Below are 14,906 nucleotides of genomic sequence, written 5' to 3' on the forward strand. Positions count from 1 at the left end.
CTTGACTTCAAGCAATACATAAGCTATAATAAATTCTGACTCAAAGGCAAGCTTGCCAATGCATTAGGATATATCCTTGAAAAATATTCAACAGATATTGATTCTGTGTGATGAAACCTTGGCTCTCAGTCTAGGACAATGACGCATACAGACCCATATCTGCCAAGACATAATGCACATATGAATATCTGAGTCCAGGAGACTACAGAAGAGCAAGTTGACAAGCTCAGAATCTGTGATTGATGTCACTCCACATCATTCAAAGACAAGAAAAGTAAAGTTCTTCTCTAAGTATCCTCCATGCCCTTGCTCCTTTGTGCACGTATTAGTCGTATAAATCCTGGTAAGCAAGTTATTCAGCACAGCCTGGACTGCATAGCACATGACTAGAGAATAAGTAATTCTTCCAGAAAGTTGGGATTCTATTAACGAGCACTAATAAAGTATATAAAGTGCACTATTAGACTTTATAATGTCTTTCATAGTCCTCTGGGGCAGCGCCAGCCAATAGCGCAGTGAGCTGCCTGGGCACTGCCCCATGGCAGCTTCCTGGCAAAGACGGAGAGAGAACAAGACAGAGGATAAAACTCAAGGTTTTTGGCTGCTTTCTCCTCTGCTCTAATGAAGGCATTAAAACAGCCCCAGCTCACATCATGTTTGCCCATTTGTTTTTAACCACTCAGTTGAAGCCAGTGCTTGATTGCCTGGCTTATTAATCTCCAACATGACCAGCCTCGTAAAAAGGGTCATTTCATACACTACTTAAACAAGTCGAGTCTGAGCACTTGAACATGCAAAACCGTAGCTGACACAGTTTAAAATGGTGACCTGTTTACAAAGCTATGATGCACACTCGGCAGACGTGTTAATGTTACTCACATCTTCATCACCATTAAGATGATGTGAAGTGCTGAGAATAGCATAGTCTCTGGCAGAAAAGATGAGCCAGCAGCTTTCTCATTACTGACTCATAATTAAAACTGCCCTTTCAGATTCCTCTGCTTCTCATTTTAGCCCCTAACTCTTATGACCACATCTCTCCCCTGCCGTCCCTTCCTCAGGTTGACAACTGCGAGGGCCCCGGCTGCTCTCGACCCCACTCCAGCAGAGGTACCCCAGCAGCGGTCAGCCGTCTTAACTGCCACAGTCAGAGTGGAGCAGATTTTTCTTTGATGAAACACAGCTCAACGGAGCCAAGAACAGCAAGTGGCACAGCCGAGATGTAAATCAAAAACCCACCCATGTTCTAAGTCATACAGAGAGGTCTGCAAAGGAGTCGCTGGTGTCTGAAAATGCATGAGTAATGCAGACTCATGTCTATAGCGTCTGTGACATGACTGTCCAGGTGAAAAGAATCAGAGAGAAGTAAAGAGGTCCCCTTTATCTTTCCTACAGACCTAAAGAGTAAAACATATCTGGCAGATTAAACCCCTCTCATCAGCGAAAGCGTTGGGTTAAACGGAGTACTTCTCAAGGTTCAAGCTAAAAATACATTTTTATGATGAGATATCTGAGCCAACTCTTCAGCTTTTTCTTGATTAAACTGAGGCCCAGAGCACATTTCTTCTGGTATTCCAGAGGTATTTCGACACTTACTCAAACCAGATCATATTTTAGCTGTGTGACTGTTTGAATTCATTGGCAGCATGAAAGTCAAAATGCCTTTGGTTGCAGTGAGATGCCATAGTCATACCACACTGGTCACATAAGAATGAGAACATTTGACCTGACTGACACCGACTATGGAAAAGGATAAGGACAACGGAGAGACTACCCTGTAAAAACTAATGTTCACTTTGCAACTTCAGAGGATTCTTAAGCACAGTCACCATCTCCCATAAATCTTTCTCTCTTTAAATCCAACCTCAGTCAAGCTGATGCAACACTCATCTCTTCCTCTGCCACTTATCTCCTGTTTCCACACACGTCACGAGTATTCCTGGCCTGGTTTGATTGAGGTGATTCAGCCAAGCAGATGCCAGATCAGGGGTGTTCTCTCACTCTCCCTCTCTAGTGGCTGTGACTCAGGAAGCGCTCTCATTCCATTACCCAGCATACCCTCCTCAACTTCTCAGCCAGACAGAGGTTTACGGGAATACCAATGCAGAATCATCACCAGGCTTCGGCTTTATGAATCAATGGAACATGCTGCAAACATTACACCCTGCGACACCCTTCCCAGGCAGCACTCTTGCATTTGCCCATAACTCAGCGCTGAGCTCATACGAGACGCAAAAGACGTGGGTTGGGGCTCTCTCTCTCTTTGGCACACGGGAATGTACTGACTGGTGAGAAATAATGCTACTACAACTGTACTCCTTTATTCATAACATTCCCACATGCATAGGTCCTCCTGACTTAGAAGGAAAAAAAGAGAGGATGCCTGGGTGTTAGTAGATACATTTCATATCAAATGCTGCTGGGTGCAAATTGACAAGCAATACCAAAAGTTTGGTTGGAAAATATCTGCCTGGAAAAAAAACAAAACTAATATTCTTGGTCATAAAAATTCAAGTTCGATAAAAGGTCAGATGTCTTCTAGCAGCAGTGACAGCAAAATGTTTTTTTCTAAGGAGTTGATCAGTCCTTGGTATCATCCAGGAGGGACATCTGCTATACCCCGACTCCACCGCTACAGTATTTTTGCATATTGACAATGATGTTGAGATTCTCAGTCGCTCTGCGAATAGTCAGCCACACTTCATCAGTGGACATGTGCACATATTTGAATTAAAAGGAAAATAAATGAACTTCTTTGGTATAAGAAAATTATGATTGTACTGTTATAAAACTATTTCCTAAAGACAAATGCAAATATTTGGGTGACAATTTCAGTTACTTATGTATCTGAGAATCTGGCTATCAGCCATAATTAAAAATACAATCATTGATATTTAAGGACAGGAGAAGAGATGTTTGGGTTTCAAGGTCGTTCAATTTATAAAAATACACACACACACATATATACATTTACAATGTATAATAATAAAACAGCATACTTCAAGAAATCTTAAAGTATTTAAAATGCCAGGTGCAACAACTTTAAGCCAATTTAATATCTCAAGTGGATAGAACTAAATTATTACCCCAGTTTTTAATTGTTGTACCAAACAAAATATATTCCTAATGTGAGCCTACACATTTCACAATATGTACTATACCCATTACCGAAGTTAGACCATTTACAACCCTGGATGATTCTGATCTTGCTAATGCTTTAATCCCAAGCAGAATGGGTTGGACTGCCAATGCACTCAATAAAATGGTTACAGCTCATTCAGAACCGTGTTTACATACACCCGAAAACCCCAACATATTACTCCAGCACAGGCATCATTCCTCCAGCTCCCTACACAGCACAGAGCTGAGCAGGAAAAAAAAAAAACCTTGTCCCTGCTGATAATGCATTAAATGGCCTGACCCCAGAGATACTGCCTAACCCCCCCACTAGATCACTCTGACATGTCCTGTATCCCCTGACACTGGTGGTCTTAAGAAGCAGAATTTCATTCAACTCCATTGAAAGATCTTTTAATTACTTTGCCCTCTTTCTGTGGAACAAGTTTCTTTAGGGCTTGAGAGCACAGTCTGGCTAAAATCACTTCAAGTCAACCTAATACCTTCTTATATCCCCAGGCTTGTGGCTGAATTGTTGTTTCTTCACCTTCCTTCTGCCTCTGTCCATTTCATAATACCTCTGTTTATGTGCGGCCACCGATGTGTCGTAACTTTTCACTTGCTCTTTTTTCTGTTTTATATGTGAAACAGCCTGAGTTGCACATTGTGTCTGGAAAGTGATGTACAATGACGCTGTGGCAAACCTGCTGATGAAGAGGATCATCCTTGTAATAGTCATTACATGACACATTATTCTGCATAGGAATTTTAAGCTCTGGCTGATATAAAATAACTCAGTGTTCACCATGATCCCTGAAATTTACACTGCGGTCCATACCAGAATATCTGTGCTGTGTCATGTGCACTATAATTTCTCCCTAGTGATTAATTTATTGCTTAGGGATGCATTTTTGTAATATTTGGGATTTAGCACCATCTCTGGTCTATTCAACACTAAGCAACATGTTAACATATATTACCAGCACTTAAACTCTTGAACCTTTGACTCACATAGATTATCCTCACAATCCTTATTCAGCAAAATTAAGAGAGACTAGTGTCTCAGTTGGCTCAAGTCAAAACCCCTCGATATAAGACAATAGATAATCTTCATATATCAATTTCAAACCTAAAGTCAACATCAGCCCCACGTCCAAGTTAATTTAAGAAATTCAATCCCCACTAAAAAAGATGAAGCAAATATTGTCCTAGAATTATTTCAAGTGAAACAAATTTACTTATTTAAAAAAAGGCACCGAAGCCCACTCACATGTTAAACATCCACGGCAATGTGTTGTTGACTTTGATGAGGCATTATATTGAAATTTATCAATTATCTTCTATATCAGAATTTATAAAGAGACAAGATTACTGTGTTTTCAAAGTAATGATTAAATCTATAAGAAAAGAGCTTAATGTGTTTCTTTGTGCCCTCACAAGCAAAACATTTATAATGTGATGGGAAGCTCTGATTATAGATTTGACACAGTGCTAAGCCTAAACTGGCTTTAGTGATCAGTTATTCCTCCTAACAGTCAGAGTATGACCCCATAGTCTGTGTCTGCAAATGCTGCTGGAAAAGAAAAAAAAAAAAAATTCAACAATGATGCAATGCCACTTCACCACAGAAAAATGTGTGTGTGCATGTTTGAGTGTGTCAGTGTGAGCCATGTGTAGACAGTGTAGGTGTTGAGCATATGTGTCTGTATTTATTGGAATCTGATTTTGATGGGTTGGTGTATATGCAGCACATAAAAGGACCTTATGTGGGGATGGAGAAAAAAAAAAAGGCCACAAGATGTGAAATAAACCAAACAAAACAAACAACAAAAAAAAAAAAAAAAAAAAAAAGAACAATGGTCAAATCCCAAAGTCTATTACTTATCTCATTACAGGCTGGATCAACAGACAGCTCTCTAAATTTATCTGGGAGAGAGAGTGTGAGACGAGACTCCAGCACCAACTCAAACATTTCCCTCAAATAAGCTCACAGACCTGGCAGCAGCGTCCAGGAGAAACGTTAGTAAGGTATCGAATGATGCAGCGTTTGGACGATCAGCCAGATCAGTCACACAGAGCAATACACACGGTTTCCAACCCACCACATCAGGTGTGACCTGCATCACTGTGATTTGTGCTTCATTTGACTTGAAGCAAAAATAAAACCAGTTTCTTGAATTCAAGCTAAACACACAGTGGCACAGCAATGAGGTGGTTACATAAGAACAACTCTGACATTACTATAAATGCTTTCCAACTTATTTTTTCCTTTACGATACCTGACTCATGAAAACAGAATCCAAGTGTATAACAACCTTTACAAAAAGACAAAGAGCCTCAGCACATAATGGCACTAACGCACTCTGTAACTCACCGATTCATTAGTACATCACCGTTGCCACTTACTCTCTTTAAACACATATGCACAAAAATTAACTTGCAACATAGATTTCAATTTTTGAAGGAATTACCAACCCAGCAAAGCAGTACTTACAGCAAATACCTGATACTACAGCTCAGCTCCAATAAAAATCCCGAAGTGAGTATTACATGAAACATAACTAGCAAACTTTACTGTAAACACTTTTATCACTGAGTAATCATTCACATTTTGCAATCACGGGGTATATATTAGAGGTCAGAAATCTCCCGTTTGAGGTAAGTTCCTCCTCCATGTGTCTCAGCTCCATCAGGATAAATATTACGGTCTGTGTTTGTTCATGAATTCCTTTCAGGATAAATCTAAAGTAATGGTTGAGAATGCAGTTTAAACTCCAGCTCTGTCCCCAAATGGGAGTATGTAATATGATCAGCCTGAAATGAGGCATGATACAAAAGACTGATGAGTACTGAGATCGCTTTCCTACTCCCTGCTCACCAAGAGACACTGTTAGACATCAAATTACTGGAGGCACAGATTCATGCAGGACAGAGCGTTAAAGTGAATTGAACATTTTACAACTGGAGTATAAGTGTAAAATATAATGTAAAAATGAAATCATGCCAAATCTTTAAAACATGTTTTGAATCTGAATAACTAGTTGCATGGTTATGTTTCTGCTCTGCATAAAAGGCTGAAAAGCATTTTACTTCACAAACCCACAAGATATTGAAATAATTAAAATATCACTCAAGTGCCCCACAGACCCCGAAACAAACAGATATATATGTGTCTGCTTCAGCGTTAATCTGCACAAGCTAATCCACAAACACATAACACATCTTGCATTCCCACAATTTACGGGAAGCGAGTTCAAAAGCGTTGCAAAGACAATGAGACGATTCATTCCGGTTGGGGATGCAGGGGATGGAGTGCTGAGGGCACTGTGCTGCAAGAGAACTCATAAATGCTGAGACACATTCAGCAGACATATGGTTTGTGTTTAGCAAGAAGAAACAATAATCAAATCCGTTGATCCTCTTCTTGCTGCAAGGATGATTGCTAATATAAAAGTCTGTTCCGTCTAATCATAATTTAAGACGGGGCTGTAATTACCCCCGCCCTCTCACAACAACACTGTCTAAACAGGATGGAGCACAGAAACTCAAAGCCCAGTTTCCACTCATGTCTGCTCATTTCATCTATGTAATTGTTTTTCAATTTTCAATTCCCCTGATGAGCCCACGTCAAAGTATATTTTAGTTTTTTAAAAATGGCGTTAAAGGAGACTTTAAAATAAACTGAAGCAGGTTTGTATTTTGGGGGATTTTTTTAAATAACATAAATAAAAAAATATTGGTTAAACTAATAGTTTGAGATGTCAGAAGCTTGAAGTCAACATCAGACACATGTTCCCATGAAGTAAACGCTGCCATACCTTGTTAACATCCAGAGGAAACGCGCAGTTGGTTGCCAGTTATTCCACACACTGTACAACACTTCAGATGGGCTTTGTCTGCAACTTTCTGCTGTTCTTTAGAAATTGGCCAAGGAATCTAGCGAGCTCTGGGTTTAATTAACAAACCCACACTGCAAACAGGGCTCACAATGCAAATACACAGAGCAGCCGCATCAAAGGATGCTCCAGAGAAGCCATATGCACACTGCGTTATTGGAGATGACGACTTTTATTCATTTTAACCTAGAAACTGTTAATTTCTGCTGTTTGACTGAAACTGTCCTGGTGGTTTGTTACACTACTTTTTTTTCTGGTTTATCCACCACGTCAGTCTGAAAATCAACTCTGCTGGTCAGCTTTGTCACCTCCAGTCACTTCAGTGGCATCAAGTAAAGATTTGTGGGCTATGCTCACACTTGGACCTACCTTGTCCTGGTGGGAAAGAGAAGTATGAGCGCGGGGTTTTGGCTGACAGATGCGCTTTTTCCTCGGGCGCGTTGAGACGCTTCGGGCTGGCGCAGTTCATATGAGTCGGGGTGTCATGTGTGCTCCGGCAAATCTGAGATCCAAAACCACCGTTCCCGGTTCCGACCCGTCGTGCACAGATGTCCGTCTTGCTGCCGTACACGGAGAACGTCAATCCGGGGAAGTCCGTGAAAGTTGGGGTCTGACAGTGGCTGACCATCCCGAACAGCGCTGAGGAGTCCTGCATTGAAGACTCGGCTCTCCCGCAGTGTTGCCGCGTGCAGCCGCTGCTCACATTTCCTGCACATATGACAAGAAATCTAAAAATCACCGCAAACTCTATAACCAGCACACAAGCGCTTTTGTTGTTCAGCTTTGGTCCGTGCAAATGTGCATTTCATTTGAACAGGAAGACTCAACACATTGGACAAAGCGATTAAGTCTCGGGGATGCAGTGACACCTACCTTGTCTAATTGGCCTATAAAGAGCAGAAGGCGTCTAACTGCGCACATCAGCATGTTTACCAAACTGGAGATCGGAGCATTTGCAAGCCTGGTCGATAGCATCCTCTCAATGAGGATCAGTCATCAGCATCCCATGCGCCCCTCTCTCCCTCTCTCCCTCTCTCTCTCTTCACTGCTGTGCAGGACTCACGAGCACCAATGAAGACTGTGTCCGTGTTTCTGTGGGAGGGTAAAGGTCTGGATTAGTAAATCTACTATTATCCGAGTTTCCATTTAAAGTTTGTGAGATCTCGCAGCCACATATCATCCTGTATTCTATCATGCTTTTAAAATCTATATATATAAATATATATTTATCTGCTTTGTTTCAAAACACGCAATAATGTGATCGACAGACTCTTTGACCCCGATAGTTTCATACAACGAGCAAATTCAGCGTTTTGTGCCGCATCATTTTGCGGAACAGCCGACTGTAATATTTGGATTCACATATAAATGAAATGATAAATAGACGATTTTATAAAAGGTAACGCGGCCTTTGGCCTAGTGATGATGAAAGTGTCGATTTGTCAGATTTCACCACTTGGTTACAGTTTAAAACATGTTGTGTTCAATGGAAAAGTAAGAAGAGGTTCAATGTGCAGAGTTTAAAGAAATGATTCATTTAGATTTAAATTTCTACGTCCCTCTAAGCCCAGAATGAAAACTGGACAGGAACCAAGAGTCAGTAACAGCAGGAGGATTTCCAGGAGAGGAATTTATTCTCGCTGTTTTATTTGGGCTGCAGATAATTTCAATTTTATTCCTTGAATTACATTGAACTATTATTTGATTGGAATATTGGTTCATTAAACTTTAAGTGGTTGCACAGAAATGTCAAGACTGAATTTAAAACTGTACCTACTTCTTTGGGAAACACAGACACGTTACAGAATAATCTTCCTGGCTCCACAATATTCAGCATCTTGAGCGAAACGCTTGTTGAATAAAGAGACAAATCGGCTGTTCCGACGATGAACAGCTGCAGAACAGCATGTCTCGCCAGTGACGAGAGATGCTGTTCTGCAGCGCCATCTAGCGGCTTTTAAGGGGAAGGGGAAATCCTAAGTCGGTCACAGTGACAACACACTTGGTAATTATTATGCCTGTACGTGGGTGGAACAAAGTGACGAATGGGGGTTTAGAAATGATGTGGAAAAGGTGTGACGGTCTGTGCATGTTTTTCCTCTCGGTATATCAGAGAGAGGAGTCGGCTGCAGAAAGCCGGAAATGCCGGACAAGAATAACTGGAACTGATGCTGCGTTTGCGTGCTGTTGGAAACATGGACCATATAGACAAGCATGAGTGACCAGTAACCAATGTTTGCCCCGAAGCGCGAGGTGGGCGGAGACACTTCATTGTGTGATGATAAATATCAGTTGTTTCCCCAACACATGTTCTCACATTGTAACTTTCTGTCTTACCTGCGTTTCAAGTTCTAGTTTTGATTAGGCCAACTGCTGATCTCAGGACTCATATTGGGCATCAACTGCAACTCCTGCATCTGGTTGTGTAAACTCAATTGTGTTTTCCTCAAAGCTTAAATTTAAAGACAAAATGAACAATAAAACTAGTCTTGAAGTGAAACTACGTTAAAACCCACAAATTCAAAAGCCCCGATCTGCCAGAAACGATCATTTCAGTGTGAGCAACATCAGGCCCGCTGCTGCAGACTGACTTCACTTGGCGTGTTCTTGGATTGACTCTTTCAGTCCATAAACATCTTCGGCTCAGTCATGGATCCAACCAACAGTTAAAGGCTGCAGGAAACTTTCAGCACCGCGGACAGAGACCCAGACCTGCACCAGCACTACGTCACCTCTCCCCCTTTACCACAGCATCAATGATCAGTTCCACCAGTATAATATCATCGACACCCACTCGGCAAAGTCTTATGTGACTCTCTGCAATAAACCCTAAATAACAAATAACAGATACAGTGCGGACCAAACGAGGCACCTACGTGGCCGGTTCGAGCGCAGGGAAGTCAGTAACAGACTAAGGATGAGATGCTAGACCACGCGATAATAAGGCGTGGCCACGAGATAAAGTGTGGGAAGGAGATACCTGATGCGTGGGAACCTGACATTTAAATATTAGAATATTTAATACATAAGGACTTTGAGGCTACAACTGTCGCCACATCTTTGTTGTGCGCAGTTGCCATGATTACAGGTGCAGAGTAGTGCGGGATTATGAGGCGACATTGAAGCGTTTGACTAAAATCCTGTTGCTGTTTTCCAACTATCCCCCTGATCACCTGAATCAGGTGTGTCCAGCCAGTCAGAAGCTGAAAGGACAGGGATACCTGGAAAACCTGCAGGACAGAAGTGCTTGAGGACCAGGGTTGAAGACCCCTGCTCCAAACTGCTGTCACAGCTTCAGTGTTTACTGCACATGCGCAGGACTATATTTTACAACAACCTGCTGCGGAATAAGAGGAAAAAAATAACATTTGGGCTTTTACCCACTGAGCTGCCCCAGGAAAAAAAAACACGTCCAACACTTAGTAGATTGTGTGTGAAGGGAAGTGTCTCCTCGTTTATAGCAGTTTCTAGTCATAACCAGTCCTGTCTTTTTTAGGCTTATCCAGGCCCAAGTCTCGAGCGAGTTGGCCAGTACTTTCAAAATAAATGACATTTAATAATTCTATTTGACCCACACTCACCTTGCTAGTACCGGCTTGGACCCCCTTTTGCCTTCAGAACTGCCTTAATTCTTCGTGGCATCGATTCAATGAGGTGTTGGAAACATTCCTCAGAGATTCTGGTCCATATTAACATGACAGCATCACGCACTGCTGCAGATTTGTCGGCTGCACATCCATGATGCCAATCTCACGTTCCACCACATCCCAAAGGAGCTTTACTGGACTGAGATCTGGTGACTGGAGGCCACTGGAGTACAATGAACTCCCTGTCATGTTCAAGAAACCAGTTTGAGCTGATCTGAGACATGGAGCATACCCTGCTGGGAGAGGTCCTCAGAAGATGGAGACACTGTGGTCATAAAGGGACGGACATGGTCAGTAACAACACTGAGGCAGGCCGTGGTGTTTGGTACTAGAGGGCCCAAGGTGTACCAAGAAAACACCCCCCACACCTTTACACCACTACAGCAGCAGCCTGGACCGTTGATACAAGGCAGGATGGATCCACGTTTCTCTACCATCTTATTGTCGCAGCTGAGACCGAGACTCATCAGAACAGGCAGCGTTTTTCCAATTCAGGCGAGTCTGTGCGAATTGTAGCATCAGTTTCTGGTCTTAGCTGACAGGACCTGTTGTGGTCTCCTGCTGCTGGCGCACATCTTCTGCAAGGTGTGAGGTGTTGTGCGTTCAGAGGCGGTATTCTGCAGAGCTTGGTTGGAACCAGTGGTTGTTTGAGATATGTTGCCTTTGAATACCAGTCTGCCCACTCTCCTCTGGCATCAACAAGGCGTTTTCGTCCACGCAACTCTCGCTCACGTCACGTTTCTTTTTCGGACCGTTATCTGTAAACCCTACAGATGGTTGTGTGTACTAAGACACCAACAACTATGCCACGTTCAAAGTCACTTAAATCCACTTTCTTCCCAGTTCTGCTGCTGCTCGGGTTGAACTTCAAGTCTTCTTCACCAGGTCTACACTGAGCTGCTGCCACGTGTTTGGCTGATTCGCGATTGAACAGGTGTTCCTCATAAAGTAGCAGGTGACGTAACGTGACTTCCAGCAGCTGATCTGTCTGGTTAGATGGAAACATCATCGCCAACTTACGGATCACAAGGAGAAGATTGTTGTGCTGTTTTTATTAGGAAAGAACCGCGGAGGCATTTTAAATACAACTTAACGCAGAGTCACTTTACGGTGCAAGTTACCTGAGAAGTGGAAAGTACGAGCTTGTAAGTGGGCCCTGAACGCAGCTGTTATCAAACGGGGGGGAGGGGGCAGTAAACCGACATGTTTAACAATCAAATGGCAGTTCTGTAAAAGACGCTGTGCAAACGAGACAACACCAAGGAGCAAACATGTTTTTCCAAAAACTGATGGTCTATTTCTCGACAGCTTGTATGTTTTGCTATATGATAGGATTCAACCTCACAGTCAGGATCATGCATTTTATCATGCCAAGCCTCACAAAGAAGCACATCCTCAGAATGGGTGAAAAGATAACCATGACCCAGAATCCCAAGTTTAGATACGAAGACTGGGGGCCGACATTTAAATCTTTCCAGTTCATCAAAGCCGCATCACGGCACATGTGGCTCTCTCTCGGACAAGAGGCTTTTCTGGATGGAGACGCTCCGGACTCCTCTGTGTTCACCATGGACGGACGGAAAACAAGTATTTGCAAGTACTTGAAAGGTGCGTCATGGACATTCACGCTTCTGGTCCCTTTAGACCAGTTGTCTCCCTGATCGTAAAATGTGAGCTGCGTTTTTTCTCTGCAGACAACAGGCCGCTGGTGCTGAGTTTTGGGAGTTGCACCTGACCCCCGTTTATGTACAAACTTGAGGAGTTCAAGCAACTCGTCAAGGACTTCCGCGATGTGGCGGACTTTCTTGTGGTCTACATCGCCGAGGCGCATTCAACAGGTGAGTGCGAGTGTCCAGGCCCGATCTGTTGTTGTGTCTGAGTTTGGCTTTAATAAACCACATTATCTCACTCTGTCTCAGATGGTTGGGCTTTTACCAACAACTACAACATCAACCAGCACCGGAGCCTGGAGGACAGGCTGTCCGCAGCACGGATCCTGGTTCAGAAGGAGCCCCTGTGTCCGGTGGTCGTGGATGAGATGGACGATGTCACGGCCATAAAGTACGGCGCTCTGCCCGAGAGGCTCTATGTGCTGCAGGCTGGGAAAGTTGTCTACAAGGTTTGATCTTTGCACCCAGACACATTCATGCACTTTTGTTTCATGTGGTCGTCATGCGGGAGTTTGTGGACAAGTGAAAGGGGAAAATACATGAATTCCACTTTCTTTGCGCCTCTCACGCAATCGCGTGATTATCATCCATTATGCTGTTGTGTGAGGAGGAGCGGTCAATAAAACGGACGCAGAGCTGGCTGTCTTGGCACAGAGACAGGCTCATGGTAGTTATGCCAGAAATGTAGAGTTGCGTGCTATTACATGGCAAAGACGTGTCTCTGTTGTTCTCTGTGAGTCCAATTAAAGTGGCATCTAAATGCAAACTGTTTGTCACTGTGTTCCTCTAGGGGGGGACAGGGCCTTGGGGCTACAACCCACTGGAGGTGCGTTCATTCCTAGAGAAGCTGAAGTAAGAGGATTCAAGTCAAGGCATGCTTTGCCATTGGGCTGGTCGAATATGGAGGGACATCTGTGTTCAGCACAGCATCATTGCTTCATGTAGTCCTGTCTCTTACAGCAAACCATTGCATGACCTCTGAGATGAACTCCTCTCTCTGTGTTTCTTAGTGACAGCTACAGATCAAACCGTTGGCCTCTGTAGCCAGATGAAGTGAGACACAGAGAGACAAGTCTGCTCAGGGTTTGTGTTTGAGATGTGTGTTTTTCACTTTACCTTTGTCTATGAATGCTTCAAGGTAAACACTACAAGAGTCTGCTTCATTTAATGATGATTACAGTGCAAACCTCTGGTGACTGTAATTTGATGAGGTGATTAAAAGTAGGCCTTCTCTGAATTATATAGAAGCATTTATTATTTGGCACATTTAATCTGTAGTATGTATTTTGGAAGCTAACTTGTCCGTCAAGCATAAGTTTGATTTTCATTAAGACATGTCTGTGTTATAGTACAGGGAAAGGTGACCAGTTAAGACCCCTGTGTCAGTTTAATGCCACATAAAGTCAGATGCAGTTCATGTGTTTTGTCTCACCTCTAGTTACTAAGTTAGTGTTCAGTTCAAGAACCAGCCAGTTTATTGCTGTCACAGAAAATTCTCAAACTGAATTTGGGTTAAGCCATTGTTTGTCACAGATCTGTACTTGTATTGTAACTTCTGATAAACTGTGACTCACCCTCTCTCACCCTGACCCATTTAAACTGAATGAGATTGCCTCCGGCGCTACCCAGGTCTGCATTTTTACATCGTGTTCCTCTTAAGAAATGTGCTGCAGGGCTTTAATGTTCAGTCTTATCCCACTCGAGGATCTGGCTGTCTTGCCTGGGTGTGACAAATGTTAAATACTGTATACTGCCCTGTGTGGTGTTGGGCAAGTTCATCAAATCCACTGTGCACACAGTCATACATGTGATTTGTGGAGTGTGGCATTCAGGCCCTGATGTCAGTTAATACTTAACTGTCTTACCTTTGCTCATGAATTGATTAAGATTACATAAGATGTTCAGAGAAAATGTCTGTCAATGCAAAACTGCCCCTCTGTTGTTTCAAATATTTTATGTAACACTGTAATCACTTGAGATTCCTGTTCCTTTTCAGTGTGTTTTTTTTTTTTTTTTGGTGAAGTGGGAAATTAGCACAAAATGGCTTTTAGCCATTTTATAACAGAAAATATTGGAGACACAAAAGCTGTGAAGATTTGAATTTCCTTCCAACAGTTTGATAGTATAATCACTTTCACTTCATGTTATCATTTTATGCACAGTAACACTAAATGAATAATGTGATGTATTTGGGTATATTTTAATATGTTCTACTGTAATTTTATGAATCCCAGCAATAAAGGAGCCGCATTGGTGCTAATATAGGACACAACTTTCAGACTTGTGTGAAACGGTTCAAGTGAAAAGAGACTAAATGTATGGAACAGCATTTTGGATCGTGTAATAGAAACCAAAGAGGATTTAAAAGCTACAGGATTATAACTCATGCTTACATGTCTACCGCCAGGATATGGTAGTGAACAAAGCAGTTTTGTGTTGCTAGTGCATTCATAACATTAACTGTGTGGCTCTGAAGCTGGAGAGAAGACTTGGCTCCTGCCCAGTCAGGCCACATCCTGTGGAGACCAGCCAGCAGCAGCTCAGCCTCATTTCCTATTGTTAGACAGGAACAAGAG

General features: G+C 42.6%; 2 protein-coding genes across 2 annotated transcripts in view; one reads left to right on the forward strand and one right to left on the reverse strand.

Moving 5' to 3' along the window:
• Positions 1-8,019, reverse strand: part of LOC113129381 (zinc finger protein GLIS1-like) — a 64,088-nt gene extending 56,069 nt beyond the window's left edge. The window contains exons 1-2 of the mRNA XM_026305339.2: positions 7,887-8,019; positions 7,383-7,721 (exon numbers count right to left, since the gene is read on the reverse strand). Coding sequence (XP_026161124.1) covers positions 7,383-7,668 — 286 coding nt within the window. The 5' untranslated portion in view covers positions 7,669-7,721; positions 7,887-8,019. The remainder of the gene's footprint in view (positions 1-7,382; positions 7,722-7,886) is intronic.
• A 3,783-nt stretch (positions 8,020-11,802) lies between these two features.
• dio1 (iodothyronine deiodinase 1) lies at positions 11,803-14,595 on the forward strand. Its single transcript, XM_026305609.1, has 4 exons — positions 11,803-12,268; positions 12,355-12,498; positions 12,580-12,779; positions 13,121-14,595. Exons 1-4 carry the CDS (start codon positions 11,932-11,934, stop codon positions 13,184-13,186), a joined length of 747 nt encoding a protein of 248 aa, XP_026161394.1. The 5' UTR covers positions 11,803-11,931; the 3' UTR covers positions 13,187-14,595.
• Positions 14,596-14,906: the final 311 nt, after the last annotated feature.

The sequence above is a fragment of the Mastacembelus armatus genome, chromosome 4, assembly GCF_900324485.2.
Source record: "Mastacembelus armatus chromosome 4, fMasArm1.2, whole genome shotgun sequence".
NCBI classification, from domain to species: Eukaryota; Metazoa; Chordata; class Actinopteri; order Synbranchiformes; family Mastacembelidae; genus Mastacembelus; species Mastacembelus armatus.